Genomic DNA, 18,024 nt, shown 5'->3' with positions numbered 1-18,024 from the left:
AATAGGAAGAAAATAATAATAAGCATGTTTTCCGTAAACCGAAACAAAACCAATTTCAAAATCATCATCAAGGCATCCCAATGCCAAAACCGAAGTCGATAAATAAATAAGGAATATAACTCCATCGAAATCCCATTTCGAAAATCCTTTAAAAGTCTCAAATCGAAATAGATTATAATTAAGGGTATAATTCCGGAAATCACCTCGGAAATAAATAATTCGTCAAATAAGATTATAAATCATAATTAACTTCGGAAACAAATCATTATCAAAAGCACTTATATGAGATAAAGTGAAATCAATCTTTGAGATTAAAATCACACGCTCGAAATGTAAATTGATAAATAAATAAAGCATATTCAAAGAAATAAATGCATGCATCATTTACTTAAAAACAAAAGTCCACTCACAGTACTATTCCGACGATCATGTATATGAGTTCCTTCATCGAGCCAGAGCTCAGTACGTCGCCCTGTACACGATTATATTCCGTAAGTGATAATTCGACAATTTAATACGAATCCCATAATCAAACCCTCACCAATCAACTTTCCACTTGTTCGCGGATTCAACCCAAATTTTACCTCTAATACTAATTCATTATCTTAAAGGTTCCAAGTCAGAACCGAGAGATATCCGATGGTTGGATTCTCGTAATTCGATAATTGAAACCCTAAACTTCAAAATTCATAATTAATTCCAAGTTTCTCCAAAAATTACCAAATTTCACATACAAGCTCTACACAATTTATAGGATTTAATAGGCTAAAAACCGGAATTAAAACACTGCCCTACACTCCTACACGCGCCACCAACAGTGGCAGCGCGTGGGCCCCACGCGCCACGGGCAACCACCTCCGATGGCCACCAAAATTTGGCAGCACCATCTACTCAACAAACCCAACCTCTTTCTCAACTACAACAAGTTCCAATTTTACCTTGAAGGGCTCCAAATTGGCTGGTGAAATTTTTCCAGAAAACTCCAAGAACCCTAGAAATTGCAAATTCGACCTCTACACTGCAAATTGAAACGAAAGTCCTTAGGGGAAATGATCTATGTCGAAAACCGAACCTTTGACGCCGGTTTGGTGGCCGGAGAAGGCCGGAATCGCCGGAAATCGACTGATATCCCGATATGCTACAGTAACCTTCACAGCTCCCAATCGAGCTCTTCTGGCCAAATTGTTGCAAAACACCACCACAGACGTGACCAGGGTGAGGAGGCGAGCCAGCTGATGTCCAGATTCCATCGTGGGGTGGCCGGAGGAGGAAGAAATCGGAGGAGGAAGAACCGGGCCGAAGAGGAAGAAAAGGTCGGGGGAGAAGAGAGAGAAAAACTGGGTAAGTTTCCAAAAATGGCAACTTGCCACAGTAACTCGGCTATTTATAGAAACTTACTACATGAACAGTAACTTTCGTCTTTCGTTTATAACTTTCGCATACGAACTCCGATTTTTACGTACCACATATCCACGTGATCAGTTTAACGTCCCCTACAACTTTCATGAAGAACATTTTCTCAAATTTTGACCCGAATAAAAAGTCAACTTTTAGGGTCACTAAAAGCACTAAAACGACAGTAAAAGTGGAAGTAAAGGCCGTTTACCGTCCAAATGACTAGTAAACCGGTAACTTCAGGTTCGGGACGTTATAGTCATGGTCTTCTGAAGGTGGCAGAGAGGTATGGCACCGGCCTTCTACAAGTGGCCTATCTCCAGCTTGGTAAGCTTCCGGTCGCGGCCATTGAGGAAGAGAAAGGGGTGGGTTTGTGGAAAAAGAGTGAGAGTCCAGAGAGAATAGGAGAGAACAGGCCCGCTCACCTGCGGGACGAAAATAAAGGGACAAAACGGGACAAAACCATCCCAGCCGTTGGATCTTAATTCAGTTGATCAAACGGACAAAACGACAAACCATTAAAACAAATTTTTTTTTAACCTATTATCCAATCCCGTTTAGTCTCATGGTCAGTTACTTGGTCAGTGACATGGTCAGTTACATGGTCAGTTACGTGACCAGTTACTTGGTCAGTGACATGGGCAGTTACTTGGTCAATGACATGGTCAGTTACATGGTTAGTTACGTGACCAGTTACTTGGTCAGTGACATGGGCAGTTACTTGGTCAGTGACATGGGCAGGTGACCAGTTACTTGGTCAGTGACATGGGCAGTTACTTGGTCAGTGACATGGGCAGTTACTTGGTCAGTGACATGGTCAGTTACATGGTCAGTTACGTGACTAGTTACATGGCCAGTTACAGTTACTTGGTCAGTGACATGGTCAGTTACTTGGTCAGTGACATGGTCAGTCACATGACCAGTTACAGTTACTTGGTCAGTGACATGTAACAGACATCCCAATTCACAATCACAAGTTATAATCATAATGCAAAAGAATATACACAAGTTCTGGGCAGTGGATGAATGAAAAAACATTCATTGAATGACAACCCAACTGATGCATATTACAATCCATTACATATAAAAAAACTTGTGATTATGCTGAAACAAAACAGAAGAAAGATCAACTTCATCCTTTACATGCTAAGTGGTGCTTCATTTGATTGCTCAGTGGGGTTAATTTGTATGCTTGACCTGCTCATATACAATATCAATGATACATTATTAATAAGCATGAAATAGATCACATCAAGAAATAAAAGCAAGTGTTAGTAGTAAATAAAGTTATTACCCATTAGCATTGTGCTTCTCACATGTTTTTATGTTGTGCCCAGTTTTACCACATTTTCCACAGTTTCTCTGCCTATTCATTGCAATTTCTTTGGATGACTTCAACCTCTTCCCACTTCCTTTTGCCTTTGATTGAGATGGTTCTTCAATGAGTATTTCCTGAGGTATTTTTTTTTTTTTGTGGATGGAAGTTCCTCAACACCCAGATTTGAGAGAAGTTCTTTAATACCAAGGCGAAGGGAATGGAGTCCGTCTGTGAAATATTTTGTTGTTTCTTGTGAAAGAGACGCCTCATCAATTACACCTTGTGAAAGTTGAGATAATTGAATATATCTCATCATCAATGACTTATCACCCACATCTTTCACTTCGACACCATCATCATCCCAAACTCTTCCAACTTTTGCATTTTTTGTCCACCTATCCAAGATGTATTCAATTGGCAAATGTACCATATTCATACTTCGAAAAAGAAAATGATATGCCTACATGCAATTCCTTCAACCTCAAAGCCTCCACAACTACACTTGGCAAAACCAGAAACTTTGTCATGAACTATTTGTCGCAATTTCCAGCTTTGTTCATCATCTGCAGCCCTTAAAACATTATACACGCATTCATTTTCATCTTCCTTCAAAGTTTCACATTTCAAGTAAGCAGTACTCTTGACAACCTCATCTTGGAACCTCAAAAATATTTCTTTTGTGTACACCTCACGCATTTGCTTTTCTATGGGATAGTAAGTCCTTGTCTTTGGAATTTCATTACTATCAACATGATCACGAATCAGTTCTTCATGCCTTTGTTGTCTAAGTCCCCTTTTAATCCTTGTAGCAAAATCCAATAAAGAATTATTCACCGAAACAAATGATTTGAAGAATGAATGGTTACTCTCAACTCTTTGACTACTTTGCATACCCGCATGAAAGATGTGATTGCAAAATGCAGGGACCCATTTACTTCGTAGTTCATACATTGTGTTCAACCACGCATGATTTTCTTGACTACTTTGTTGCACAGCATTCTTCCAACTAGCTTCAAATTCTTCTTTAGTCTTGGAGTTATATACACTGGCTTTGAAGAGTCCATAATAACTTTGAGCAATCACAGGACCAAGCTTATCTCGAAATTTAAACATGATATGCCAAAGACAAAAACGGTGGAGTGTAAGTGGAAGAACTTGAGCAATGGCTTTTGCAATTGCTGGATCTTGATCAGTAATTATAACTTTCGGTGGACCACTAGGCATAGCTTTCAACCATTGTTCCAGTAACCAAATAAAAGACTCAGTTTTCTCATCACTTAGAAGTCCACAACCAAATACAATTGTTTGGCCATGATGGTTGACGCCAGTGATTGGAGCAAAGATCATGCGATATTTGTTTGTGTTGTACGTGGTATCAAACACAACAACATCGTTAAAGAAATAATATGCTTTTTTTGAGGTAGGATCAGCCCAAAAGCAACGATTCATCCTATTTTCTTCATCTCGGTCAACTTCAAAATAAAAAGACGGCTTCTTTTCCTTTTCTGACTCTAAGAACTCAAGTAGCATAGTTGCATCATGTCCCTTCACTTCTTCCCTTGAATCTCTTTCAAAGTTTCTCAAATCTCTGCGAATACATCCAACATTCTGTATACCACCTGCCACAGTCTCCATTATTTTGAATTGCTGACTTGTTCGAACATTAACACTACTTAGCTTTTCCATAAGACACTTTTTTGCCTTTGTAAGCTTGCGGTGTAATGGTAATAAATGTACTCTTTTGGGGGTTGTAAGTTCATGTGTATGAGCCTCCTCGAAGTCACTTACATACCAATTTTTGCTTGCCTTGTTAAAGACGATGTTCAACCTTGCCTTACAACCCATATGCTTTATTCCGCACCTCCTTTCTTCCATGGTCGATGAATGTTGCCGTCTTGAGTTCTCATAAGTCTCATCTGTTTTTCCATCCTTGGAACATAAAAATTGTTTCCAAGTAATCTCTCCAGTCACCTTACTTCTCTTAGTTGAACCCATTCTCACACTAAAACCAATAGTCTTTGCATATATCTCATTGTAAAAGTAATAGGCCTCCTCTATTGATTCGAATTCTTGACCAAGCTGAAGTTTTGGTTCATCTACAACAGCATTCTCATTTGTCTCTTGTAACGATGGTTCACCCATCATAAAGCTATAGCATTATATTACAAACACCCTGTACAAACACAGCTATAATTAGAATTTCACCATAACAGAGTCAAAGACATAACACTAATAAAAAAGAAGTTAAAAACTAAACACAATTTCAATTCAAGCAGTTACTTGGTCAGTGACATGGTCAGTTACATGGTCAGTTACGTGACCAGTTACTTGGTCAGTGACATGGGCAGTTACTTGGTCAGTGACATGGTCAGTGACATGGGTAGGTGACCAGTTACTTGGTCAGTGACATGGTCAGTGACATGGGCAGTTACTTGGTCAGTGACATGGTCAGTTACATGGTCAGTTACGTGACTAGTTACATGGCCAGTTACAGTTACTTGGTCAGTGACATGGTCAGTTACTTGGTCAGTGACATGGTCAGTTACGTGACCAGTTACAGTTACTTGGTCAGTGACATGTAACAGACATCCCAATTCACAATCATAAGTTATAATCATAATGCAAAAGAATATACACAAGTTCTAAACACAATTTCAATTCAAGCATTTTACTTATATTATAATTGAGCTCTTCATGTATGCAATTGCATTTTGACGACAAAATTGTGTGAAGCCATGAGCTCCTCATTAAACAAATCTATGTTGACCGTTTGAGATTTTAGTGCTCTGAATTAACATATTGCCCTACTTGAAAAAGATTTTAAAAAAAAAAGAAAAAAAAAGCAGAAACTTTGACCGTGAGATAGAGAATGAAATCAAAATTAAGACAATGAAACCAAGACAAAAAGTATTGACCTTTTTGGGTCAATGAGGCTTTCTATTCAATGATTCAATCCATTCCATGGACAAAAAGTATTGACCTTTTTTTCAATTTCTTTTGACCAACTCTATATCCCAGCAAAATCAATACTTGCAAAAGAATACCAAAATTTTGACAATCAAATCAGAACACCAGAAATGAAATCATCAAACAAAATACGATGGCTCCATGATTCACCCAAACTGAAGAGAAAAAAATAAAATAAAATAAAAACCCTAAAATCGAGAGAGAGTAAAATCTAAGAAAAATACCTTTAAGATAGGCCAATCTTATGATGATGAGGATGAGGATGAATCAAGAATGGTATATGGGAGGCGAGGGAGGAGGAAGAACTCAAGACAGAACGTGGAGACAAGGGAGGAGGAAGAACCCAAGACTGAACGTAGAGTCTTGGTTGAGACTAAACGGGATTGGATAATAGGTTAAAAAAAAATTTGTTTTAATGGTTTGCCGTTTTGTCCGTTTGATCAACTGAATTAAGATCCAACGGCTGGGATGGTTTTGTCCCGTTTTGTCCCTTTATTTTCGTCCCGCAGGTGAGCGGGCCTATAGGAGAGAAATGCTTTAAAAAAAAAAAGGAGAGAGGAAACTTATGAAAGTACTAAATTACCCTCTAACAAATGAGTAATGACATAAGGCCCCGTTTGTTAGCCAGGAAATCAAATCTGGAATGTGAAATACTTTCCCATTCCATTACATTGTCGTGTTTGGTTGAGTCATAAATCTGGAAAGTAAAGTAAAATAAATGAGTTGACCGGAATTCAATTTCATAAAAAAGGCGGAATAGAAATATCATCTAGAGTGTGGTATTTCAATTCCTTCACTCAATGGAATTGAAAATTTCCTTGTTTAGCCCTACATAAAATCTGGTCAATTCATAATTCTTATCTCCACTCATTCATTTTTAATCTTCCATATTTAATTCGATTGAGCATTATTGAAAAATCATTAACAAATCAATTCTCTCAAACCATTTTCTAATCTCAAGTCTTGAATCCATCCAAACACTATAAATGGAAATGCTAAATCAATTCCATTCCATCATTGAATGAAAAATTAATACAATTTTTTTTCCCACGGTAACATTCCGGCCAATCAAACGGGGCCTAAGAGTAAACAGTGTTAATGCCGTCGTGTCTATATAATGGGTTGGGCTTCAGATTTCGTATACCAAAATGCTCAATTTAGAACTTTTTGTATAGAAATTATTAGTGGCCTTTAGTTGGTACTGATTGTAAACTTTTTCAATTATCCACTAGCCAACCCTGAAATCGTTCTTCTCACTTTTCTCAGCTACCAAACACAACATCATATCTATTGAATAGAATCATCGTAAAGAGAGTTGATTCATACATCATACTATAATCCTCTTTGGTTTGAATTTTGAAAGGTGGTTAATCGTCAAGATACGGTGAGATCGACCTTTGAGTTAAAATGATTTTTATCAATGTAGTTTTGTATACCTGGTTGGAAATGTGGTTGATCATCAGGATACGAATCATCATCCTATATTCCTATGTCGAATGGCTAGGCAGACCAAACTATAATCCTCTTTGTTCTTCCTCTCTTCTAAAATGTATGGAAACCAACAAACCAGTCAACTTTCCAACTTCAACTGACTTATTTTATCATTATTTCCTGATATCAGTAGTGTACTAATGTTACAGTGATCAAATTAACACGTACATCATACGTGTTAAACTGGTTTAAATTGAATCTTGACAACTTTAACTGGTTTAAACTGGTTGCTTTGATTCATGTAGCTTGTTTTGAAGGTCCTGTTTTGTGTTGCAGATTTTTTTTGGAATAAAAGACATCGGGCTGTGGTACTTAGTACTTAAATTTAATTTATCAAGCAAATTAAGTAGACTCAGCAATGTTCTTAGCTACATCCTACGACAAGGCATCTGAGGCTTGGACCAAATTTTCACCGAATTGGATGGTTAGTAGATCTTTTTAGTTGAGTTGTACACAATATTAATTTTGTTTGAAATTTTTATGCTCCGTCTCGTAATCAGGTCTGTGATGCTTTTCCTCATCCTGCCAGTTTTATTAATGGTCCTGCCAATTTTATAAAGTTCAATGACTTTTTAATGCCAGTTACTTTGCTATTAGAATGCTTTTGCTAATTTCTTTTCTTTAGTCATGTTAGAATATCAGTTCAGAACTCGGTTTTCATGTGGACATGAATTATAGCATGGAGGACTTTCTTTTGTTCATATGATGATTGAGATTAAAAATTCGGACTTGTTGAAACCATTTACTAATAAAACATTGAAATGAGTAATCTTCCATAGATGGATGGATCTGTGAAAGTTGTTTTGCTGGCGCTACCAAATTATATGGCTGCACCAAAAGCAGAAACTCTTCTTTTCTGAAGGTGCTATGTATTATAGTTACTGTCTTTCCTATTGCTTATCCAAATATTGATCTTGTTGAATATGAAACGAGCTAAAAAGGTTGTGCTGGAAGCAGTGCAAACCTGTTGACCAAACTCATATTGGAGGACCATACTGATTCTTATAGATGGGAGGTGAGCCTCACAAATTTTATCAAGTGTTATCCACTTATGATATTACTTGATGCATGTTTCATGTATATACAAATTATTGAAGTGTACTAATTGAATCTAGAGAATTTTAAATGGTTTAAACTGGATGCTTCGATTCATGTAGCTTGTTTTAAATGTCCTGTCTTGTGTTGCAGATTTGTTTGGAATAAAAGACATCTAGCTGTGGTATTTAGTGCTTAAATGTAATATAAGCAAATTAAGTGGTTAGAACAAAAGCAAACTAGTTGAATGCCTTGTCATTATTGCTGGCATATAGTGCAGGACCCGACTACTTTCATCTCATTTAAGGGTGGAATCGAGAAAGCCAGAATGATTTTCATCAGCTGAACCAATATCTCGTTTACGAATTGAATGATTTTCATCAGCTGAACCAATATCTCGTAAGTCAACTTTACGAATTGAATAATGAAGTCTTTGAACATTGATCCTATGCTAATACTTACTGAACTGTGTTTTATATGTTATATAGCTGATGCACGCCTGCATATTGTTTCTGAGCATGTTGACATTATTGATAATCTCATCTTTCCCATTTCGGTAACTCCTGATAAGATCACTATTTTTTTTTAGTGCAATCCTCTCTGGTTATTTATTGAAGGGTTGTAATCTAGTTTCATTTGGTTCAGATAGGTCCTCCAAATTCGAAGATTATAAAATCACCGGACAAGAGTACATGGACTCCAAAAAACTGTAGATGATTCTGTTTTGGCTGACAAGTCTGCATTGGTATTGTTCCACCTCATTTCTAAGAGCATTTTGTTTTAAGAGAGCGTCTGTTGACCCAACTGGGGATTATAGCACACAGCATTTGCCTATTGCGGTGAGGAGAGAGGCTGTTGAATCTGAAGGTTGTCTGAAGCTCTTTTTTGGGTCTGAGAAGATTAAATCTCAAGTGGAAGTTCATCAATCGATCTCTCAACCGAGTAGATCAAATCTATTGCAGTTGGGAATCATCGGTTGTTTATGGTGCATTGCTGAAAATTTAATTTAGATTCTCAGACCCAAAAAAGGGACTCGAGAGCTAAGTCAGAATCTTTTTGTGGGTGTGCTCCGAGCAGCAATCAAAATCAAAGGTATGCATCTTTTCTCTTCTTTATATAAAATCAGACAGATGGGTCTTAGTTGCTGCTTACATTACTGGATTTGTGGGATTATGAATCAAGCAATAGGTTAGAAAAGAACATTACCTCTTTGAATAAATTCTCCAAAGGTGGAGTTTCATTTATTTGCATGCTTAATCTGTTTCTGAGTGTCAAAGTTGATCCGAGATGATTGATGGATAAATATCTAGACTTACTTTAAAATGACTGCAGTGCTGAATTAGTCTGGTTGTGTTCCTTCAGTTGTGAATTCATGCTGTTTGGAAATTCGTGTTTAGTTTGTATGTTTGGTATACTTGCTTGTTCACCCAAAACTGAAAACTAGATGACTGATGTGCAATCTTATGGCAGGGGAAGTGAATATGTAGAAATTAATGTAGCCATAGATAGCCTTCATTCAGCAATGATAAACATGTGATGCTTGTTAGCAATGAAGCAAAAAACTTGCCTTTGTCCCAATCCGTTATCAGGATGATGGCTGTTGGCTTACATCTGTTGGTATTTTCTGTTCTACTACTGTTTTTCATCAAACTGTAAATCATGACTTGATTTTAGAAAATACAGCATGAAAGTTAAGAATTTGGAAAACTGGGCAGTTGAGGGAGGTATCAAACAAGGTTCATAATGCAGAACTGAAGTTGTTCTTTTTTAATGTGATTTGGGGTGTTCCATGGATGTCATGATCAGATTAAACAGTTTTGGATCAGTTCAACAATTTGGAAGAACTATTATTGAAGATTTATTAGAGTTGAAAGTCAGGGATTTGTTCTCAAAGTATGAAACCCGAAAAGTAGTCATTACCAATCAACTTTCTTTATTGTTTACCTCATAAACCAACACCCTACATTTTTTGGTCTTGAAATGGAAGTGAGAATTGAAATGTTACTAAATTGACCTGCAAATAATGCTTCAGTTTCTCTGCATAGTTTGGGTCAATTTGTTTTTTGGTGATTCTTATTGGTTTACCTTACTGAGTGTATGAGTATGGACCTTTTTGTTTGCTTCTCTAGATAAAAAAGGAAATGGACTTAACAAACATAATAGTATCCCTGTTAAAGCTCTGTATTAATCCAGCCTTTTCTCTTGTTTTTCCAGGTAACTGAGATCTTGAAGCTGATAAGAAGAGAATTAAGTGCAGTAATGATCTGTCCTTTGACTTGGTAAATTTTACATGCCAATCAACTTTGTCATTGATAAGCATTGGGGAAAGCGTAATGAACTCCCAAGGTAATTTCACCTTCAACCAGATGTGTCATTTTTTCAGATGAGTATACTGAAGTTTTGTGAAATTAAATGCATGCTTTGCTTGATACTGCTGATTTCAAAAAATTAAAGCTGTCTGTGCAGTCACAAAGAACCAAATGCATTACATAATGAATAGAGACTACAGAAATGCCAGCATAATGAATGATCGAGTACCTCTCTTATACTAGCATAACTTCCCAAATCATTTCCCTGAACAACTAAACATGAAAAATTAGTTAGCTGAAACAATTTGCAATTTCTGGCCAAACTCTACAGGATTAGTCTACAGATCACAAATTCTATTCTGCTGCAACTCACAAATTCCAATTTCTTAGACAACTGTGTATGGATCCCTAGCAGATATGTTACGCTTTTAGGCAGAAATATGATTCCTCTGATCACTATCGGAGGCAAGAAATCTGCGGGGATTGATGCACCTCCTTTGTGCTCCATAGCTTGACTTTTTCTGTTGGCAAATATTGATGCATTCTTTCTTATTGCAAGTCCAAAGAGAATATCAGTAGTAGTTCCATTCTTCTAGTAAAACACTAGCTTTTGTAAATTTAGAGTGATAACATTCTCAGTTTAAGTTTCTCAGATTACAATTGTGACTATTACAAAGAAATTTGAGAAAATAAAAAAACAAACTCACAGCATCGTGCAGGAGTATTACCTAGTTTATTGTTAAAAGATGGTGCATTCTTAATGGACCAACTTACAAACTCCCTAAAGAACTTTAGTTTGAGTAAAGTGATTACATTGCCAAAGGACAAGACGACAAAGAGAAGAATTATTCAGAATAAATTCCTTGACAAACATAATCTCCAAACAGGGCAGTTGCTTCAAAAGAGATCCACCTGAATATATATGCAATATGACTTGCAGAAATTCATAAGTAGTAAATACTGGCGCAATAGAGCCAGCAAGAAAGCAAATTTGTCACCATGAGTCACACAGGTGTGTACCGTGTGTTTGTGTATTCACCAATGCATCAATACAAATTAACTGGGCAAGCTGAATAAATTCTTTTTACGATCAAATTATACACTAGAGATAAGGTAGCCATCTGCGTAGTCCAAAATTCATTTGTCAATGTGCTATTGAAGTATTGATAGACCAACTGAATGGAGTTTTAGTAATATGAAGCTGTGATTAGTATCATTCATTATTCAGTATGCTATTGATACATTAGTTGATCCCCTGCCACCAGTGATGCAGTTTCATGCTTCCCAAAATCTGTTCCCCCACAAAGATCATTTAACTGCAAAAGAAATATTGCATGAGTTGTAAATAAATACATATATACTTGCACCACATATTATGCAGCAGCTACATAATTGAATAGAAAAAGAAAAAAAAATCAACAATACAATAGGTTCCAATGTCTTTCCATATTTGTTCCAAGGCATAAAGATCACAGACGAGTTTCAGAGCTAATTGATTCAATATGGGACTCTGCAAGTATCAAAAGGTGGTTTAAGCATCTATTCTATCTAGGAAGTACTAACTGAATGGAGTTTCAGTACACGTGCTAAAATTCAGTTCATAAAATTAAGTTAAAGATTATCATCTTCTCATATATCTTTATGGCTGGTGTGTTTGATGCTCTCACAAAAATATCAACAAAGAAACCCTTATCACTGCCAAAAAAAGTTCTCATTAGTAACAGAACTAACAGAAAGATCAATCACCAGAAGCATATATGTACAACCCAGTAGAGCTTTTCATTGCCACCAATCTAAATAAGTGATCCAACAAGTGAAAATGCAGTCACATATATATAAGACTTGTAGAAGGAGTGCAACAAGTCGGGGCTCTTATTGCCCATTTAAGGCCCAAACAATGGCTTCCTGCACATCAAATCATGAACTTCATATGGTATCAAGGTGAAAAAAAAAAAATATATATCATCATTGCAAGATAGAAAGCCAAGTAGCAAAGGGTACATGTGCTTCTATGTTACTTGTTAATGTCCGGTATCCCAATTTACCGGTTTACTAGTTATTCGGACGGTAAACAACAATTATTATTACTTTTTGCTTTCGTTTTGATACTTTTAGTGGCACAAAAAAGTTAACTTTTTATTTCGTTCCTTATTTGGGAAAATTATCCTCAGAGAAGTTGTAGAGGACGTCAAACCGAGTTTGTGGACACGCGGCACGCTCAAATTGGAGTTTATATGCACAAGTTATGGTTAGAAAACTAAAATTACTATTTAGACAATTTACTATAAATAGGAAGTCTCACTTTGGAAAGTTACTATTTTCAAAAACTTACCCTAATTACCCTGTTTACTTTCTCTCTCTCTCAACCGCGATCCCCACACGTTTTAGTTTCCAGCAATATATCTGTCATCTGGCGGCTAATTTGGGCTGTTGGAAATCTCTCTCCTTCCTCTTCAAGTCTGTGGTGGTTTGGTGGCACGATTTGAATTGTAACAGCAAGGCGAGAAAGGTAGTGGAGGCATCATTTCGGGTACTCGATTGGAACTCGCGTTTCTTCTTGGGCTTTTAAGCTCATTGAACACACATCAATCCCTCCAAGTCTCTTGATCCAATTTGAAGTGTGGAGGCCGAATCGAACGATTGAATTTCTAGGGTTTTTCTCTGGCTTTTTAGGTAATTTTTGGTAAATTGGTTAGTTTCTGGACTTTGTTATAGTTCTAGGAATAGAAGGGGTTGATGAGAGGAAGATTTTGGCATAGGTGTTATGACCCAATTTAGGGGTTGGCTCGAGGCAGCTGTTGGTGAAGCGTGGGGGCGTGCAGGGCCGACTCTGGCCTCCAAATTTTGTTGGTTGTGTTGTGATTAGCTTGTAGAGCTTGTAGATATGATTTTGGGAAAAATCGAAGGAAGATTGGTATCAGCCGAAATTTCTGAAAATTTGGAATTTTAAATTGTGATTTCGAGGAGATCCGATCGCTGGATCGTCTTCAATTTTCATTTGAATGTTAAATTAATTAAGTTGGCGAAACCCTTGAAGTTTGGATTGATTCTGATGTGATTTTAGATATTTGACGAATTACATGGGCGAGGGGTTTTCCAGTTTTGTTTTAGAATCGTAACTAATTTTGAATCATCATTTACGAGTTATAATTTTGTACAGGACAAGGTGTTGACCCATTGCTCGATAAGAATCCCTACATTTGACGGTTTTAGAAATAAACTATGAGTGGAAATTTATTTTGAATTAAAATGCATGCGATTCTAATTTTTCAGAAATAAATATTCTTGAAATGATTTCTTTAGTATTTTGGAAGGCGATATTGGATTTAATATTAATTTAGTGATTTTTTCTCATGTTTGAAATAATTGGACTCGGCTAATCCCATTCCAGATATGCTAGTTTTGCTTCTACCAAATGAACATCTTAAGCAGAAGGGCTAAATACTGGTTACTACCCTGTGGTTTGGGTCTAAAGTCAATTCAGTTCCTAAACTCCTAATTTAATCAAAAACACCCTTCTCCTTTCAATTTTGATCTAATAAGTCCAATCCGTTAGTCTTCCGTTATGTGAGTCCATGTTATGGTTAGGTTATTTGTTGAAAAATATTTTATAATAGTGGGACTCACTCTTAAGCTAACTATGCATGCCACCTCAACACCACATCATAAAACATATGCCTCACATGAGCCAAACCACAGGGTAGTAACCAGTATTTAGCCCCTTCAGTAGGACATGGTGAATTGAATTCTTTTAATACAATAGCAAACAATTTTGCTCCACAGATGATACTAGCAGTCAAAAATGTGAATTTTCATCAACATTCTGGGTTAGTAGGGCATCAAGGAAATATTTGAATACTAATGATTCTAACAGAAGGTTTCGAATAAAACAATCTCGTGTTTTCATGCCATGTTAGGGATGTCTTCAGTACTTGCTAGCTTTACAATTTTCCCCTTCTAGAGGGCCCCATGCACCGCCACTTTTGGCAGCTTATAAGGGCGTGTGCACCCGCTTTTGCCCTTTTGGTTTGACTTGTTAGGTAGAGTTTGATATTACGAACATGCTGATATAATGTTTGTTGAAATTGGTGAACGATTGGTGAGTAATCTGAATTTCAAAATTTCAGGAAGTTTGGATTTTGGTTTATGACGATCCGACTATTGGATCGTTGTGATCTTTCTGTAGGTTAATTGAATTATTAAGTTAACGAAACTATTGAAGTTTAAGCCAATTCCGATATGAGATTAGATTTTCAGTAATTCACAACGAATTAATTAAAACGGTTTTGAAGTTTCGTCTTGAGCTTGAATTTATGGTTTATAGTCTATTTTCGATAAGAGCTTAATTTTAGTTGAATATTATGATATATGAATTGATGGAATGCTATTTTATTTCCAATAGGAGTGTTGGATTTGAAATATTTACTTTGAGTTACGAATTTTCAATGAATACCCCGAATTTAAATTTTGAGTAACGTGGAGAGATGTTAAGGGATGTGATCATGATTATGTTCCTCACCTTGAGATGTAAGTGATTAGATGTGGAGAGTCGATAATTCAGGCAATCAGGCTTATGATTTATGTTATTAAAGAGGTTAAATTATGGGGTTAATTATATTATCAAATGTATTGAGGGCTTACTTGGTCGGCAGTACCCTCCAAATAATATTTTGGTCAGCAGTACCCTCCATAATATATATATCCGGTCGGCAGTACCCTGTGATGTGTCATCTGGTCGGCAGTACCCTCCAGATGAAAAGAAAGTCTTAGTCGGCAAGTAATCCGATCAGCAGTACCCTCTAATGCATCATCTGGTTAGCAGTACCCTACAAATGACATGAGATGGTTAGTCGATAGTACTCTCTAGCCATCGCCTCCTAGTATTTCGGATGGCAGTACCCTCCAGATAGCATGATTGACTAATCGGCGGTGCCTTATAGTCATTATCCATTTTGTATGTGTTATTCCACATTTTAGAAAGAGTGAGAAGACTATTCTGGTCGGCAGTATCCTCCGATGCATCATCTGATCTGCATTACTCTTCATAGCTAAAAAGTGTAGTATAGCTAAAAAGTAGTTGTCTAGTGTAAGCCGTTCATCCGACATCTTTCATTTAATGTCCACCTAATGAGTACTATTTACAAATTGATCTTAGTAGCCACCTAGTGAGTGCTACTGGTGACATAATCCTAGTGGCTGTTTGATGAGTGCTACTTGTGACATAATCCTAGTGACCTTCTGATGAGTCCTACTAGTGACATGATCCTAGTGGCCATCTGATGAGTGCAACTGATGACATGATCTTAGCGGTTATCTAGTGAGTGCTACGAGTGAGGTAACTCGGGTAGTTACCACTTGGTGAGAGCTACGGATGAAGTGTTAGATATTTATTTCGTATTATCGATTTCCGGCTTAAAATAGATAACATTAATTAGTGTTACTTGTTTCGTATGAAAATTTGATGATCGAGATTTAAGGATAGTGGTTCATATGTACTTTTGGTTGGAATTGGTTGTTATTATGGGAGCACGTAGGCTTTAGGAGTTGGAGGTTGGAAATGTGTAATAGGAGAGTTGAGTTTCTTTTACAGGTTTGGGTAGTATATTTTTAGGGGAAGTTTACCAAATTTTTGGTAGAATTTCTCCTAAGGTAGGCCTCATAGGACCACTTTGGATTTCAGGGTGAAATCCAAGGCAGGTCTTGTAACTTTTTAAATTTTTTTTTTTTTATGAATGTACTAGTGCAATTGTGATGACCTGGCTTTTCGTTATTTAATTCTTGAATTTAATAATGGACCAGTTGTATGAATTATTGTTGTTTTGCTTTGCTCTATGTTATTCGTGTTTTGGAATTATTTTCGGACGAATAATTATTCGAAACGCATAGCTTTAGTGGGTACGAATGTTGACTTTTTATACATAGAGTTTCCCCGAAAACTTTCTTCATAAAATCATAGAGCGTGTTCATGGACATGCGAAACGCGTGAATCAGAGTGCGTATGAGAAAGTAATGATCAGCGGAGGTTATTTCTATTTTCAAAAATTTTAGTATAAATAGAGAATTTTCGGAAATATTTCACAAAATCCGAAAATTTCCTTTTTGGGCAAATTCCAGAAATTTCCAGAAATCCAAACTCTCTCAGCTTCCTGTCGACCTGACCAGGACCCGATTTTTCGACCCACGTTTTTCAATGATTTCCAACGACTGCGCCAACCCAGATCGCTTCGTCTCATCATCTCAGGCCTCCCTATGGTGGTCTCTTGTGGTGACTTGCACTGATCACGGCGGATCGTGGCTGTGAAGTTTGATGTTAACTAGCCGGATCGGTTCTCTGATCTCCAGCGACAGCTGGGCTTCAAAACGATCTTGTTTGCTCGCGGAAGCCTCCTCTTTTGACCCTTGGTGGTGGTTTTGATCTATTTTTACTAGAGAAGCTTCAACTCACAGTGAACAGTGGATTCCAGCTTTCTAGCTTGATTTCGACCGATCTAGGCCAAATCGGCCAAAACCCCAGGTATTAAAGTTGATCCTTATGTTGAGGTCTCCTAGTTGGATAGTTGGATTGAGTTGGTTTGGAGGTTGGCACAACAGCGAGTGCGGTGCACTTGTAGCCACTTGCGGCGCATCCGACCATGTTTGGGGTAAGTTCTTTCACCAAATATATCTACTCTTCGATACGAGCGTTTTGATATATGGTTTGTAGCATTTGGAGATCGTATGAGCATGTTAGGGTTTTCATCAGTTTCGATCCATGAGGATCCGACCAATGGATTGGCTTGTCGTGTTGACATATTGATCCTAAGAGTGTTTCGGAGACTTTAGGTGTTCTTGAATGACGTTTCTCCTCGATTGGCATTACTTATGGGTTTTAGTTTAAATGAGGGATTCGAACTTTAATTGCTTTGTGATTTATGTACTGAATTGAGACTGTACTTTCCTTAGGTGCTTGACAGAGTGCGTTCTATAAGTTACAAATTATGTGAAGATGCAGCTGGAATTTTGAGGTGAGTAATCTCACATTGTTCATTTACGAACGGTGTTTTGGGAGTTATTTATTTAATAGCAAACTATAGTTAGTATTTGTGGCATTCTTGAATGAATGACTACGTGTGTGTATATATATATATTTATTTATTTACGTGAAATATATATATATATATATATATATATATTATCATTGCGGATTGGTTGGGTGATGAAAGAATTATGCATGAATGTGTTCATTTATTGTTTTGAGATGTGGATTTTCGGAAAACAAACGATCGTGGTAATGGTGATTTCTATTGTTCTGAAAAGCATTGAGATTTGTGTAACATTTTTAGTCTTGTGTGACTTCTTTAAATGTTTTATTCCGAGAGACAGAGAGGCCCGAAGAATTAAGGTCGTTGGGTGGCTTTAGGCAGTAAATTGAGTAACCATGCTTTTGGTCCGATTATGGTTGCAATTCAGTTAGAGCTCTAGTCTGTCTGCCAAGGTATCTCATAGGATAACAGAGCAAGGTTATTTCCA

General features: G+C 37.0%; 1 protein-coding gene and 1 long non-coding RNA gene across 6 annotated transcripts; one reads left to right on the top strand and one right to left on the bottom strand.

Annotated features, from left to right (window-relative positions):
• Nucleotides 1–3,145: 3,145 nt before the first annotated feature.
• LOC112164036 (protein FAR1-RELATED SEQUENCE 5-like) lies at nucleotides 3,146–4,855 on the bottom strand. Its single transcript, XM_024300284.1, has one exon. The coding sequence runs from the start codon at nucleotides 4,853–4,855 to the stop codon at nucleotides 3,146–3,148; it is 1,710 nt and encodes a 569-aa protein (XP_024156052.1).
• Nucleotides 4,856–7,970: 3,115 nt separating this feature from the next.
• On the top strand, nucleotides 7,971–10,735 carry LOC112192185. 5 transcript variants are annotated; one of them, XR_005804413.1, is made up of 6 exons: nucleotides 7,971–8,186; nucleotides 8,360–8,407; nucleotides 8,487–8,605; nucleotides 8,695–8,762; nucleotides 8,852–9,298; nucleotides 10,421–10,735. It is a non-coding gene; the product is annotated as an uncharacterized LOC112192185 (long non-coding RNA). The 5 variants fall into 5 exon arrangements; XR_002933405.2 differs by lacking the exon at nucleotides 8,360–8,407 and having other exon boundaries at nucleotides 8,487–8,563; XR_002933404.2 differs by lacking the exons at nucleotides 8,360–8,407; nucleotides 8,695–8,762 and having other exon boundaries at nucleotides 8,487–8,563.
• The last annotated feature ends 7,289 nt before the right edge of the window (nucleotides 10,736–18,024 follow it).

This window comes from Rosa chinensis, chromosome 1 (genome assembly GCF_002994745.2).
Source record: "Rosa chinensis cultivar Old Blush chromosome 1, RchiOBHm-V2, whole genome shotgun sequence".
In the NCBI taxonomy this organism is placed as follows: domain Eukaryota; kingdom Viridiplantae; phylum Streptophyta; class Magnoliopsida; order Rosales; family Rosaceae; genus Rosa; species Rosa chinensis.
This window is presented reverse-complemented; position numbering and strand designations above follow the sequence as displayed.

Coding starts and splice junctions, on each gene's coding strand:
- LOC112164036 (XM_024300284.1), bottom strand. CDS start 4,855: ATGGGTGAACCATCGTTACAAGAGACAAATGAGAATGCTGTTGTAGAT.